Consider the following 13,580-nt stretch of genomic DNA (forward strand, 5'->3'; position numbering starts at 1 on the left):
AGCACTGTAAAATCTTTCCGAATCTCTATGTGTGTGTGAGTACCATGGAGAAGAATTTTGAGACATTTCGCTGTATTGAAAAAAGAACAAAATAACTGCTGACTTCAGCATGATCGCTAGATATAATACTACTACTACTAATAATAATAATATGGTGAGCCAAATGATACCCTTTATTCATTTATATTTTACATTTTGCATCCAACTTTTGTCACAAAATTGTACCATTTTTCTACATAATCTCCATTTCATTCAGTGCAAATGTTCCAGTGTGTAATGAGTGTCCTCTAGAAAACTTTTTATTCTAAATTATGTCGTACGTTTAAGGTTTTCATTTGTGTGTAAAGTCTTAAGGTTGGAGTGGAAGAAATCGAGGGTCCTGAACAGAACCCTGACCTCAATCCTACTGATCACCTTTGGGATGAACTGGAACGCCAACTGCACCCCAGACTTCCTCATCTAACACCAGCACCAGACCTCATTAATGCTCTTGTGGCTTAATGAACACAAATCCCCACAGCCACACCCCAAAATCTAGTAGAAAGCCTTCCCAGAAGGGTGAAGGTTATATTATAACAGCAAAGAGGGAATAAATCTGGAATAAATCGCAACGAATGGTGCGAAAAACAAAAACATCCTGTGAGCGGAGGCTCTGCAGGCTGAAACGCCATATTGACGAGAGAGAACAGAGGAGAATGATCAGACTGCTCAGAGCTAGCCGGAAGTCTATTGTAACTCAAATAAGCACTGTTTACAGCCGTGGTGAGCAGAAAAGCATCTCAGAATGCACAACACATCAAACCTTGAGGTGGATGAGCTACAACAGCAGAAGACCACATCAGGTTGCACTCCTGTCAGCCAAGAACAGGAATCTGAGGCTATCATGGGCACAGACTCGCCGAAACTGGACAGGCGAAGACTGGGAAAAGACCAGATGATTTCTTTTTCTAATCTTCAACTGTCCAGTTTGGACATTCTCGCCTCACCTTCCCGGGATAGGCTCCAGATAAACCAGGATAAAGCTGAAGCTGAATGGATGAATGAAAACATCAGACCCAATCCCAATCCAATCAAACCCAACTCCAATATTAGCTTTATTCATGATTTACAGAAATTGAGCAATTGCGGATTGATAAATAAGAGAACAAATGTATAACTCTGTGCACTGGATGAAATATCCCTGCTGTACCAACCCCCCCCCCCCCCCCCCCCCCCCCCCCAACAATAGAAACCTTCAAAGAATTTACAAGTAATGGTTTTAATGGTTACAATGGAAATTGTATTGGTTTGAATGGAAACTGTAATAGTCCCTGAGGGATTCTACTAGTAATTTATTGCCTTCTATTGGTAGCATGTTGTGTCTAGTGACTACCATTAAGGACCAATGGTAATGGTTTTAATGTTTAGATGGTTTTTAATGGTATATAGTGGAAACCGTTTAGAATTAGATCCTCATATCCGATACATGAATAATAAATAAATAAATAAATAAATAAATACAAATTAAATCAAGAACAGCTGGACTGAAATAATATACCTATGTGTTCATTTTTTAATTTTTTTTCTTTTTTGGTTGAAATGAAGTCTTAAAACCAGCAGCAATTGTACAAATGTTTAACAGTAGGTGGGGAACTTGAATGCAGCATTCAGCGCGTCGATTTCTGGGTAGAACCACTCAACAGGTGCTGTGGTGAAACTGAGCACATGCTCACGTCATGTCCCTTTTTGAGGTAAAATAAATAATTTACAGTGTTTTACGAATCTTTTACATGAAGCTGGATGTTTGACAGAATGTATTTTAAACTACATGCCCGTGTTAAATTCAGACAAAGTAGCTACAGAGCTGCATTCCTACATTAAATTGGCTAGCAAGCTAATCACAACAGTCTCTGCTTGAGCGCGAGACACAAGTGTTGCCTTGGTGACTAACGGGTCTTTTTTTTCTCTCCTCTTCTTCCATACTAGCGTGTTTTGCTAACTTCTCTTCTGTCATAAATTAAACCATTTGCGATTCTTCCATTGGGGATTTTCTGACTTCTATCGCCGTCATTTTATATTTATTAAAAAATAAGGCTTCATAAATAAACAGATGCCAAAATGTCCCTATCATGAGTCGTCGCCATATTTAATAAAACGTGCCCATGGCTAATAAAATCAAAATGGCATCCTAAAGATGGAACAGAAACAGGAGCCCGGAGGAGGAGGGGGGAATCCTAAATGTCTCACTTGTATTTACATTTATCTGGTTTCATTGAATTCTTAAAAATGATAATAATAAAAAAAAAATCCAACCAATATAAAGTGCATTTCCACACAGAAGATTAGCAGTTTTTATTTAACATCATTAAAAAAAATGGTTGAGTTTGTTTAGTGGTCATTATTTCATCTTAGTATACATTTAATTCCCATTTCCATTTGTTTCATACAATAATTAATCATCCTTACATGTTCCAGAAATATCCGTAATGATTTCATTTAGTACGCTAATATAGATTCAAATTTGCAAAAATTTTTTACCTATATTAAACAAATTAAAATCTTGGTATAATATAAATTTGGTAGCCAGTTTCAAGTAACTTGAGACTATTTAGTTACGTACACAAGTCTTGCCATAAAGCTTACCCAGGAAAATGTGTAACACTGGAGAAATGTTTGGTATATCTTTAGTAAATATGTATATCCGTACGTATTTTGGAACACGGTACCATTTTGTCTATACACAACTGTTTATTTTACAGAGCAGAGGGTGAGAGAGAGCATTGCAGCTAAGGGGATGCATGTCGCTGGATATAATATGATGTCATCAGGTATCTGTGTTGAATTATATCTCTGTTGTAACATGACAGGATATGCAAACTAGGGTTGCACGGTATACCGGTACTACAGTTGTATCGCCATATAAAAACTACAAAATACCACCGATGCTGCTGTATTATTATTTTTTTATCGTCAATACTGTTAGTACCGTGAGTAGTGTCGTATGTGCGGCTGGTAATACTATTTTCGCTAAAACGTCACGTCACTGCTTTTGCAGAATACACAAAGGTTAGTGACACGTCATTTAACCTAGATTCTTTACCTTAATCTTTAAAGATTTCCTGTTTGCTAGTAAGTGAGCTAAAGTTACGCTAACTGCTGTTTGTAAATACACAAATTAGCCACGTTTGATAGTAAGCGAGCTAACGTTCACTTTTTTTTTTTTTTTTTTTTTTGGAGTTTGTTTCCGAATTCAGTTATTTATTCCTAATGATGTGTTCATTCTTAGTGCTCTGAGGACAATTTCCATTTGCATGACTTCATTGCTGGAAGGAACAGTAGATAAAATATGTGACACATTGAATTAGTTTCTTGCCAACTGTATGATTGTTCTTGAGTTTTTCCCAACAATTCATTCTCATTAATAAAGTATATAGAGTCATAGAGTGAATAGAGGCACACACAGCTCGTTGACGGCAGTGTTTTGTCTGTATTTTTGCAGACGTGTGGTCTTGTACATGAAGCTTTATCTGATCAGATGGACTGGAAACAGACCGACAGGTATTTCTGTTTAAGCTCATTTTCAGTACGTCATCTTTAAGGTTTTGTGAATTACGAACGATGTTGAGAGGTTTGCTTCAATAGAATAGTAATGACTTAAGAAATAGATTTAGTACATCATTAAATCGTTGAAATAAGTTCATCCTAAGAAGAACAATGGGTTTCTGCATGTTAAAAGGATGCCCATTTGAATATCCAGTATCAGGTTATTGGAAATGCTGTTACTCGGGTTGGACGGGAGTGAAGACAGTAGAGCGCACGTGATCCGTGATTGTTTCGGGACCCAGGCAGTCCGGCCGCAATAGATGGCCGCAATGGCAAAGAGCACACGCTGCTTCTCCTTCATCTTGTAGCATATGGCGCATATACACACTGGTGAATTTTATATACACACGCTCTCCCTCCAGAACGTTTCATTTTAGCAGAAAGAAAACTGGTTTGTTGTCAAAAGTGGAACTCTAGTTAGTAGGAATGCCGAATAGCGACTTCATAGTATAGCGACTGGCAACTTGCAGCGATAAACCCGCTGCATGTGTGAATGTATCTTTTACTGTGGAGATCAATTTTGACGTGCTTCTCGATATTTATGTGAAAAAATACATTTTCACACCAGACGCAATACGTGCCTCACAGTGTTTTCGATACAGTTCTGTACTGAGGATCTTGGGGGGAAATGGAGAGTTTTTTTTGATTTTGTTTTTTGACCAGACAATGGCCTGATTTTAAATTTATTTAAAAATATTTATTTATTTATTTTAATTGAAATATTCTAAATTTGTTTATTAAAAAGCATAACTTCCTTATTATTATTATTATTATTATTATTATTATTGTTGTTGTTATTATTATAACAACTTTTCAATGCAACACTACTGTATTTCTGGCAGTTTGTGAGTAAGTCTATCTATCACCAGGCGTGTTGTGCTTCACAGAAATGCCTTTGAGAATCTTGATATGATATAATTTGTAATATCACCCAGCCCAACTGTCAATGTTCTTCTAACGTCCAGGCTTTCATTATAGGGGCATTTTGAATTAAAATTTTTCTTTATTTTCTAAATATCTGGAAAAGTCAGGTTTTTTTTCTTTTACACATGGAATATCATCGTGATTGCAAATTTGGTCTTCTGGAAAATCTCCAGCATGAAACACATTAAATGTGTTTCTGTAAAAATATTTGTGATGTGCTTAGTGATTCTGGTGCTAAATTGCTGGTTGTCGCTGCCTTTTCATTATTCCCGTGAGAAGTCACAGGGTGACGTTGCTAGGACGGGTACAGTGGCGTTTAATATAAGGGATAATGGTCAGGTTTTGCTGTTAGCTCCTTAAAAACAAGAGAGTTAGAACTTCCTTCTTCACTCGCCATTTTCAAGTGATGTTCAACATCATAGAACATAGTGGAGACAGTACAAAAATTGGACTCCCAGAATGCATTGCAGCAGTATGATGCAGTTGCGCCTGGTTATGGCAGAGACTTGGCTGCACTAGTTGGCGATATACGAAACGATGATTGCGATGGCGGTATTAGCATGAAAGTTGAAGCTGATCTGTTTGAGCAGATTGCACAGATGAGGAGGTGAGACAGCTGGACAAGACTGAAAGACTAAAGTGCTGCTGCATCACTCTCTTTAGTTAAAGATGATCTAAGGGGGCTAAGTACCACTGCACCACTATCAGCAGGCACTTGAATGGCATTTTGAGTAATGCAGTATAATGTAATGTTTGTTATAAAATAAATCTTGGACACTAAATGATTATAAAGATTAAGTCAGGTTAATTTTTCATTTAAATTACATTTGAAGTATCAAAAGTATAAAAAAGTCTTGCTGATACCTGCAGGCGCCTTATTCGTGCTTTTGATGAAACCTAATATCTACATAAGTACTGCTATGTCCTGGGAATAGCATATTGTAAACCTTGTCCTAAAACACAGGACTGGCTGTTGTTCCAAACAAAAATAGTGATTGTCCATCCGTCCATCCATCCATCCATCTTCTATACCGCTTATCCTTTTCAGGGTCATGGGGGAACCTGGAGCCTATCCCAGGGAGCATCGGACACAAGGCGGGGTACACCCTGGACAGGGTGCCAATAAATAGTGATTGTCCTTTCATAAATTTGTTTTTTGTTCTTAAAAAAAACAATATTGGATTTTTACATTGATCCTTATGAAAATGCCTATTTCTCGCTGTTTGTTTATGTACTTTTAATTAATTGTGATTTTAGACCAAGGGAGGATTCAAAGCTTCCTGCTCCATGTGCCCTCTGGCCAGTGGACCTGAAATTAACACACACTGACTGCAGTCCTGGGAATATGTTAGTACACTTTCAAGGTCAATATGCTACCATCTGTGAGCTGGACTACAACATTCTCAGAGTGGAAATTCAGAACGTCCCCAAAACAACTGTATCTGTGGAAGTTGGAGACTTCTGCTTGGTGGAAGATTTGCAATCTAGTCACTGGCACAGAGGAAGAGTTCAGAACAAGTCAGAAGATTTGTTTGATGTGTTCCTGCTGGATCAAGGAAATATTCTTAGTGTTGGTCCCGAACATTTGTCTACAATTTCTGATTCCTTACTCATGCTTCCACCAAAGATCGTCTGTGGGTTCTTTGCTAATGTGCTGCCAGTTCAGGAATGCTGGGACCAACCATCGGAGGCATACTTCTCCTCTTTGATAGGCAGACTCATCAAAGGATATATCCATGGCCTTCTGCCGTACAAGATTCTTATTCTGGAAGTGCCGGAAATAACCAAAGATTTATTAAGATTGAGCTTAGGCAGACATGTGGATACAGACACGTTTCTGCTACTGGTGGAACTGGAGATAGAAGTACCAATTCAACAAGGTTGCGAGTCTGTCCCAGATTTGCTCATTGAAAAGCAAATTGCACAAGAGATTTCCTTTAAATCCTCTGGTTTATGTGGCTATGAAAATGTTCTTTCGCTTGCTGGCCCTAAGTTGGATGCTGGACAGAAGGAAAGAGTTCGAATAGCTGCTGCCATAAACCCCGGGTTATTTTACTGCCAAACGTCCTCTGCTGCAAAGGACCTCAAAGAGATGTCAGAAAGATTGGCGCTCGTGTGCGAGTCAAGGAATGGTGACATCAGAGACAAGCCTGGCGAAAATATGGGCTTACTCTGTGCGATCAAAGGCAAAGATGAGAGATGGCACCGAGGTTTTGTGCAATGCCTCCCTGTTAACTCCCAAGTTCGAGTCGTGTTCGTTGACTATGGGTATTGTGAATCTGTAAAAGTTGAGAAAATCATTCCGTTACCATCAGAGTTTCTCCTGAGACCAGTCATGACTTTTCCATGTTCTCTTTCTTGTTTGGGTGACAAAGACAAAGTCACAGTGAACCAGCAGCTGGTGCTTCTCAGAAAAGGGTTACTGGGTAAGGAGCTTGTGATTACAGTCGACGACTTAAACAAGGAAAAGAATGTCTTTTCAGTCACGCTCGGCAACGTGGTCGAGTGTGCACCTATCAAAACCGTACAATCTAAAGAAGTCGATACAATGGCAAGCAGGGGTATTCTCATTAATGCGCACCGATTGAGTTACAGCCCACACGAGGCAAAAAAGATGGGGAACTCGAAGAATTTGGTTGCTTTTGAACACCTACAGGATGGCTCTGTGTTTGAGGGTTACATTGAGCATGTTCAGAGTCCTCATGATTTCTGGATGAGAACAGCAGAGTCCAATGATCGATTCGAGGCCATGATGAATAAACTGACGGATTGGTTTAGTAGATTACAAGTGAATGAGGAAATCCTTCAGGATCCAGTGCCCGGTGAACTCTGTTGTGCCATGTATGAAAAAGACAGGCATTACTACAGAGCTCTTGTGGTGGATATTATTGAATATGGTGCTGAGGTGTTTTTCATTGACTTTGGAAACACAGAAAAGGTGCCGAGCATGGTGATAAAGAAAATACCCGATGAATTTACTGTGGAGCCAGAGTTTGTGCTCAATTGTTCCTTAGCTCATGCTGTTCCGTTGGAAGAAGTCTGGACCACTGCAGCAACAGACTTCTTCAGGAAAGCCACCTCAAATAAAGTGATCCTGGTTCAGGTCATTTACAGAAGGAGTGATGTGTATGGTGTGGAGTTGTACGAGAAAGGGTTTGAGAAAAGTGAAAGTATTACAAGACTTTTGACAAATGCAAAAATGGCAGCATACTGGACTTTCAGTGTGATGAAAACTCCTGGCACACCTGTAGAAGAGAATAACAAAACGGGCAAGACATTTGCGAGAAGGCAGTTTGCTGAGAAGTCTTGTGAAAGTATGTCGCAGAAACGCCCCGGCGAGTTGACAAGTCAAGAAATCGCCACGGACAAACGAGTCCACACTGAGACACAAAAATGCCGTGATGTAGAAATTTTCCAAGGTCAGAAGTTTAAGCCAGGAGCTCTGATTAGTGTCCATTGTTCACATGTCAGTTCCCCATCAGATTTTTGGTGCCAGGACAAGAAAAACAAGAATGACTTGGACAGATTAATGCAAAGACTGCAAAAGTTTTACCAGACAAACACCTCTGTGTTGCTGCCCCAGACTGTATGTTGTGCGGTCCGGTTTCACCTGGATAAAAAGTGGTACAGGGGGTGTATTCTTGAAGAAACGAATCTAAACGTTAAGGTGATTCTAGTTGACTATGGCATGGTTGTGCAAGAAAAGCTGCAGAACCTTCAAGCACTAAATCCTGAGTTCCTTGAGCTTGAATGGCAAGCATTCAGATGTAGTTTGTACAACTTAATTGACCCAGTCGGAGGAGATGTGTGGTCAGATGAGGCAAGCACCTTGTTAAAGGATTTTACGTCCGGAAAGTCACGTAATCTTAAATGCAAAATCATCTCCCAGCTCTTTGTTGCAAATAAAGGCCTCTTCAATGCGGTTGACTTGTACACGCCTGTTCAACGAGCCTCCGAACATCTCATAGAAAAGGGTGTTGCCAAAGAAATACAGTGTCCAAACCAGCTACTTCCATCTGTCTATCCATGCTCTTTTGTTTATTCTTCTTTTGACATTACCAATGGAACTGAAGAGTTGGTGTTCCCCACGCATGTTGTCAGTCCTTGGGAAATCTATGCCCAGCTGGACAGAAATACTGAGATTATTGAGCAACTTATGGACAGAGCTATGAAGGAAAGTGAAGAGTTAGTGAGTCAGATGCATACCGGTAAAACTGGCAGTGTTTGCTTGGCAAAATATTCCGAAGATGGCAAGTGGTACAGGTCATTTGTTTTGCCTGCTCAATCCAGTCTACACGTTAATGTATTCTTTGTAGATTATGGAACCAAGCAGGTTGCTGAAAAAAAGAACGTGCTATCCATTCCCATAAAGGCAGTTGATTTGCTTTTGACTCCCATGCAAGCTTTAAGGTGTAGTCTTTTAGGTGTTCCTGAGGAAGAACATTTGCCTGAAGTTAATACATGGCTTCAGAAGGCCACTCTCAACAGGGGTCTTCAAGCAAAATTTGTAGCAATAAACAGTAGCGGGCATTTCCTTTGTGACCTGTTTGATGGTGACATTCATATCAATGAGAAAGTAAGAGAGATGTTTGCAATTCATGGACAAAAAGGTAAATCTGTCAGAAATCCGTCAATCAGTGATCGCTGCAAAAAAGTTGTGAATGTATCTTCTGTGGGCAACAAATTCAATACCAAGGGAAGGCATCGTGTGGAATCTGTAGTCAAATCACAGAGGACACCAGGCCATAGCAAAGTCGTACATGGAAATGGACAGTCTTGTCAAAATAAATCATTTAAATTAAAAGCTCCACAAACATCTCGCAATCTAAATGGTGGTTCTGCAATAAATGGCCAGGCCAAAGAAAAAAACAGCTGGAAGCCCACTAAGCAACCGCAGAAAGAAAAGAACACCATTTCAAGCACCGTACAGCCCTGTAAGGCGTTTCCAAAAGTTAGTGATCTACCAGCCATCAGAATCACACCAGGTTTCAGAAGCATCGGGTTCATTTCTCACTGTAACTCGGTTGACAGCTTCTTTATCCAACTGGAAAAGGATGAACAAAATATCCTTAAAATGAGGGAAGAACTAAACAGCAGCCCTTTCACAAAAAGTGTTGCCTCAAATGTAAAAGTAGGGGATCTGGTTGCTGCTAGGTATGAGGAGGACTTGGCCTTGTATCGAGCTGCTGTCAACAGTGTAGCATCCAGTGGTTACCTAACAGTTGAATTTATTGACTATGGAAATACAACAACTGTTGACAAGAAGATGATTCACCAATTAGCAAGCAAGTTTCTCTCTGAAGCAAGATTAAGCACTCACTGCAAACTTCTAAAACCATACAAATTGGAGGATGTTGAGTCTTTTTTCAGTGATGCATATGAGAAACCTCTGATGGTGGAGTTTGTGCAGAATCTTGGCTATGCCTGGGAAGTGAGCATTCAGGGACTTGACCCTGTGCATGAGTCGAGAGAATCTAATACTGCTGAAAGAAGAGAAGACAAGGTTCAAGATTCAGGCCAAACCAAGCAAAGGCAAGCGCTGTATGCAGCAGTACATGAAGATGACTCTTCCCTTACGAGTATCTGTGAAAAGACTGAAGCAGAAACAACCAGCATTGAAGAAAACACAAAAATACTGGAAACTGGAACCAAAGAAAGTAAAATGGTTCAAGAGAAAACCATGGAAGAAGCGCAGGCCACAAGAGCCACAGAATGCATGCAGAAATTAAGAACAAATAGAAAAGCCTGTGTCTACAGACGTAAACATGATGAGAAACGAGGTGTTTGCCGAAGCGATTTGCCACAGAAGCCTGAAATACAGATCAGTGTTGCAGAGAATGAACTTTCCAATATATCAAGCAATTCATGTGGTTGGTCTGGTTCAAATAAGCATAAAACCTCTGTTGAACTACCAGAGAGCGTAGGAGTTGATGGACAGGATGTTGGTATAAACAAATGTCAGTCTGTTGTAGATCTGCCAACTTCAAAAGACGATTGCCCTGCACCCGTGGCCATTCCCCCTGAGGCGCCAGTGGACAAAGGAGATCAGATAAGACGTCTGTTTCTTGCACCAGTTAAAAAGGATCACGAATACTCAGGATTTGCAGTAGCAGTCACCACACCTGGTGAATTTTACGTTGTACTTGAGGACCTACTTCTCATCATGAATGCTGTATCAAATGTCCTTGAAGACCTACCAGAAGACTTGGCTCCGTTGCCAGAGGCTCATCTGGTTCCTGGTACCGGTTGCCTGGTAAAGCCTGAAGAAAAGAAGAAATGGTGTAGAGCAGAGATAGTACAACGCGATGGCGCGTCAGTGATCGTTAATCTCGTTGATTATGGGTATTGTGTACATTTGGCATGCCAAGATGTCTGCAAACTTAAAACACTTCCTATTGCGCTTGCTGGACTTCCGAAGATCACTCACCCTTGCTTGTTAAGAGGAATTAAGCCAGCTGATGATCTGCAGTGGTCTGACCATGCTGCTATGTTTTTCCAACAGTGTATGTACCAAAAAAATCTTAAGATCCATTTCAGACAGTATGTCTCCGAGGCACAGTGGGAGGTTGATGTTGTCACGTCCGACAGAAACGTCGCTAAAGAGGTGGTTGATGCTGGTCATGCGCACTACATAGACACTGTGCTTGGAATACGGTTTCAGCAAGGACTAGGCCATAAAAGGGAGATCAAGTCCAACCCTGTCTACGAAGCTACATCTGGAAAACATGAACACAAACAGTCAAAAATGGAGGAAGTGCCACATAGATATTTGGAAGACGTGTCCTCAAATGATGATGAAGAAATTTCCGAAGGCTGTAGTACAGAAGGAGAGACTGAAGACCCCTTCAGTGGAAGCCCTGACCAACGTGGGTCAACACAGAAAACGTATGGTCTGAAGTCTACTTTAAGCCAATGTAAGTAACTTATTATATCACATTAGATTATATTATGTTATATTATATCGGTTATATGTATGCATTATTTACCCTGGGCATACACATTGGATATAAAAAGTTGACACCTGTTAATATGGCAGGTTTTTGTGATGTAAAAATAAATAAATAAATAAACCAAGATAAATCATGTCAAAACCTTTATTGTGAAATTTTAACCTATTAATTAAAGTGAAATACAGTAAGAATCATTTTAGTGTGGAAAAATGAAAAATTAAAATGTACAATAACTTGGTTGCACAAGTGTGTACACCCCTAAACTAATACTTATTTGAAATACCTTTTTAGATTTTATTACAGCGTTCAATCATTTTGGGTAAGAGTCAATCGTCGAGAGCAATATTTTGCCATTCTTCCTTGCAAAAGCATTCTAACTCCGTCAAATTTGCTGGGCATCTCCTGTACAGAACCCCCTTCAGGTCACCCCACAGATTTTTGATTTTAGGTCTGGACTCCCTGAACTTGTTTTAGTGAAGCCATTCATTTGTTGATCTGGAGGTTTGTCTCGGGTTGTTGCCATGCTGAAAGGTGAAACTCCTCTTCATCTTAAGTGTTTTAGCAGAAGTCTTAAAGTTTTACACCAATATTGTCTGGTATTTGGAGCGATTCATTATTCCCTCCACCCTGATTAAAACCCTAGTTCCAGCAGCCGAAAAACAGTCCAAAAGTATGATGCTGCCACCACCGCGCTTCACCAGGGGGTGGTGCTGTGGGGTTTTTTGTGCCGAACATATCTTTTGATATTATGGCCAAAAAGTTCACCATAACACATTATTCCACATGGTTTTGTGAGATTGGATGTATTTTTTTTTTTTTGGTTAAAAAATGCTTCGGTCTTACCACCCTACCCCATAGCATTGTCACATGTACGGCGCAAACAGTGCTTGCCAGAAATTTCTGCAATTCTTTTGATGTTGGCTTTTCCAGTTGGATATAACCAAGAAGATGTCAGGAAAATCCTATAGGAACAGCTGTATTTGGGGGTAATCAGTCACTTTAATTGATGACGGGCACATACTAATTCGTATTCAACTTAATTTGAATGTGATTGGTTGATTCTGAACACGGCCACAGTCCTAATTATAAAGGCTATGTGCACTTAGCGTTAATAAGACACAGGTGAGAATCATCACGCGTTACCGGCTGATTCAACCCGCCTCCTCTCCATCCACAGCTGATGCTCGGCCACGCCCCTGCTGCCACATACAGCTTTACCTCTGACTGTTAGAGAGCACAGACACTGGAGACTCCTTCTGTAAATGCTTAAAAAAAAGAAAAGAAAACAGTAGTGTGTTCACCATACAAGTACCTATAAGTTACGATAGTAACAATAACATATTAGAGCGAGTGCATTTATATAAACCCATGATTTTAATTACATCCCAAACATTTACTCCACAGGTGTCAGCGGACTGCAGTGAAGTCAGCAGTGGGTTTCCTGAATGTCCCAAAACAGGAATTTATGCTGAGATATCATTGTTTTGTTATTTTATTGCTTGATTACTGGCTTAGTTGATATTTTGATTGTTAATCTCATTCAGAATATTTGTTAAATATGAATATGGAATATGAATATAGAATTTGGACTTTTTTTGTTTGTTGTCTTAAATGTCGGTTTTAAAAACATGGTCTTAAGAAAAAGATCATTTTCGTTTGGTTTAAAAGAAAATAAGCACTTGATTGTTGTAATTGAGTGAAATGTGTCATTTTCATTTGCGTTCTTATATTTTTTGGGATTGTGCAAAAGCAGATTTTTATTTTTAGATGATGCAGTGAGCATCATCTGCAGTGCTTTAATTTATATTTATTTTTTAAAATTTTTTTACAGTGCATATCTGTATGTTTAGTTTTGAAATAATGTGTTCAGGAGTTCAAAAGAAGATTATGGTTTTTGACAGAAGTCGCAAGTTTATTATGATATTGTCTCATTGTCCTGTAAAAGCAAACAAACAAATGGCCTGTTCTTGTTCAAGGTTTGTTTTATTACAGTAGATTATGCAAACATTTATTCCTGGAATAAAATGTGGGGGACAAAATGTTGAAGAAATGCCTTGTGTTTGTGAGTGAGGTAGCGCTAATAAAGTGCGACAACTGCTCTGAGGAAGGAAAATAAATAAATAA

General features: G+C 39.5%; 1 protein-coding gene across 2 annotated transcripts; it reads left to right on the forward strand.

Annotated features, from left to right (window-relative positions):
- Window positions 1-1,636: 1,636 nt before the first annotated feature.
- On the forward strand, window positions 1,637-13,506 carry tdrd15 (tudor domain containing 15). 2 transcript variants are annotated; one of them, XM_017456174.1, is made up of 5 exons: window positions 1,646-1,730; window positions 2,739-2,807; window positions 3,479-3,537; window positions 5,764-11,420; window positions 12,861-13,506. In XM_017456174.1, the coding sequence occupies exons 3-5, from the start codon at window positions 3,515-3,517 to the stop codon at window positions 12,878-12,880; spliced, it is 5,700 nt and encodes a 1,899-aa protein (XP_017311663.1). In that variant the 5' UTR covers window positions 1,646-1,730; window positions 2,739-2,807; window positions 3,479-3,514; the 3' UTR covers window positions 12,881-13,506. The 2 variants fall into 2 exon arrangements, with proteins under 2 accessions (XP_017311662.1, XP_017311663.1); XM_017456173.2 differs by lacking the exons at window positions 2,739-2,807; window positions 3,479-3,537 and having other exon boundaries at window positions 1,637-1,730.
- Window positions 13,507-13,580: the final 74 nt, after the last annotated feature.

This window comes from Ictalurus punctatus, chromosome 25 (genome assembly GCF_001660625.3).
Source record: "Ictalurus punctatus breed USDA103 chromosome 25, Coco_2.0, whole genome shotgun sequence".
In the NCBI taxonomy this organism is placed as follows: Eukaryota; Metazoa; Chordata; class Actinopteri; order Siluriformes; family Ictaluridae; genus Ictalurus; species Ictalurus punctatus.

Bases quoted from the DNA above. Each gene is read 5' to 3' on its own strand.
- tdrd15 (XM_017456173.2), top strand. From the start codon at position 1,705: ATGCTCACGTCATGTCCCTTTTTGAG. The intron at 1,731-5,763 runs GTAAAATAAATA...TTGTGATTTTAG, and splicing joins ACGTCATGTCCCTTTTTGAG to ACCAAGGGAGGATTCAAAGC. The intron at 11,421-12,860 runs GTAAGTAACTTA...TTTACTCCACAG, and splicing joins GAAGTCTACTTTAAGCCAAT to GTGTCAGCGGACTGCAGTGA.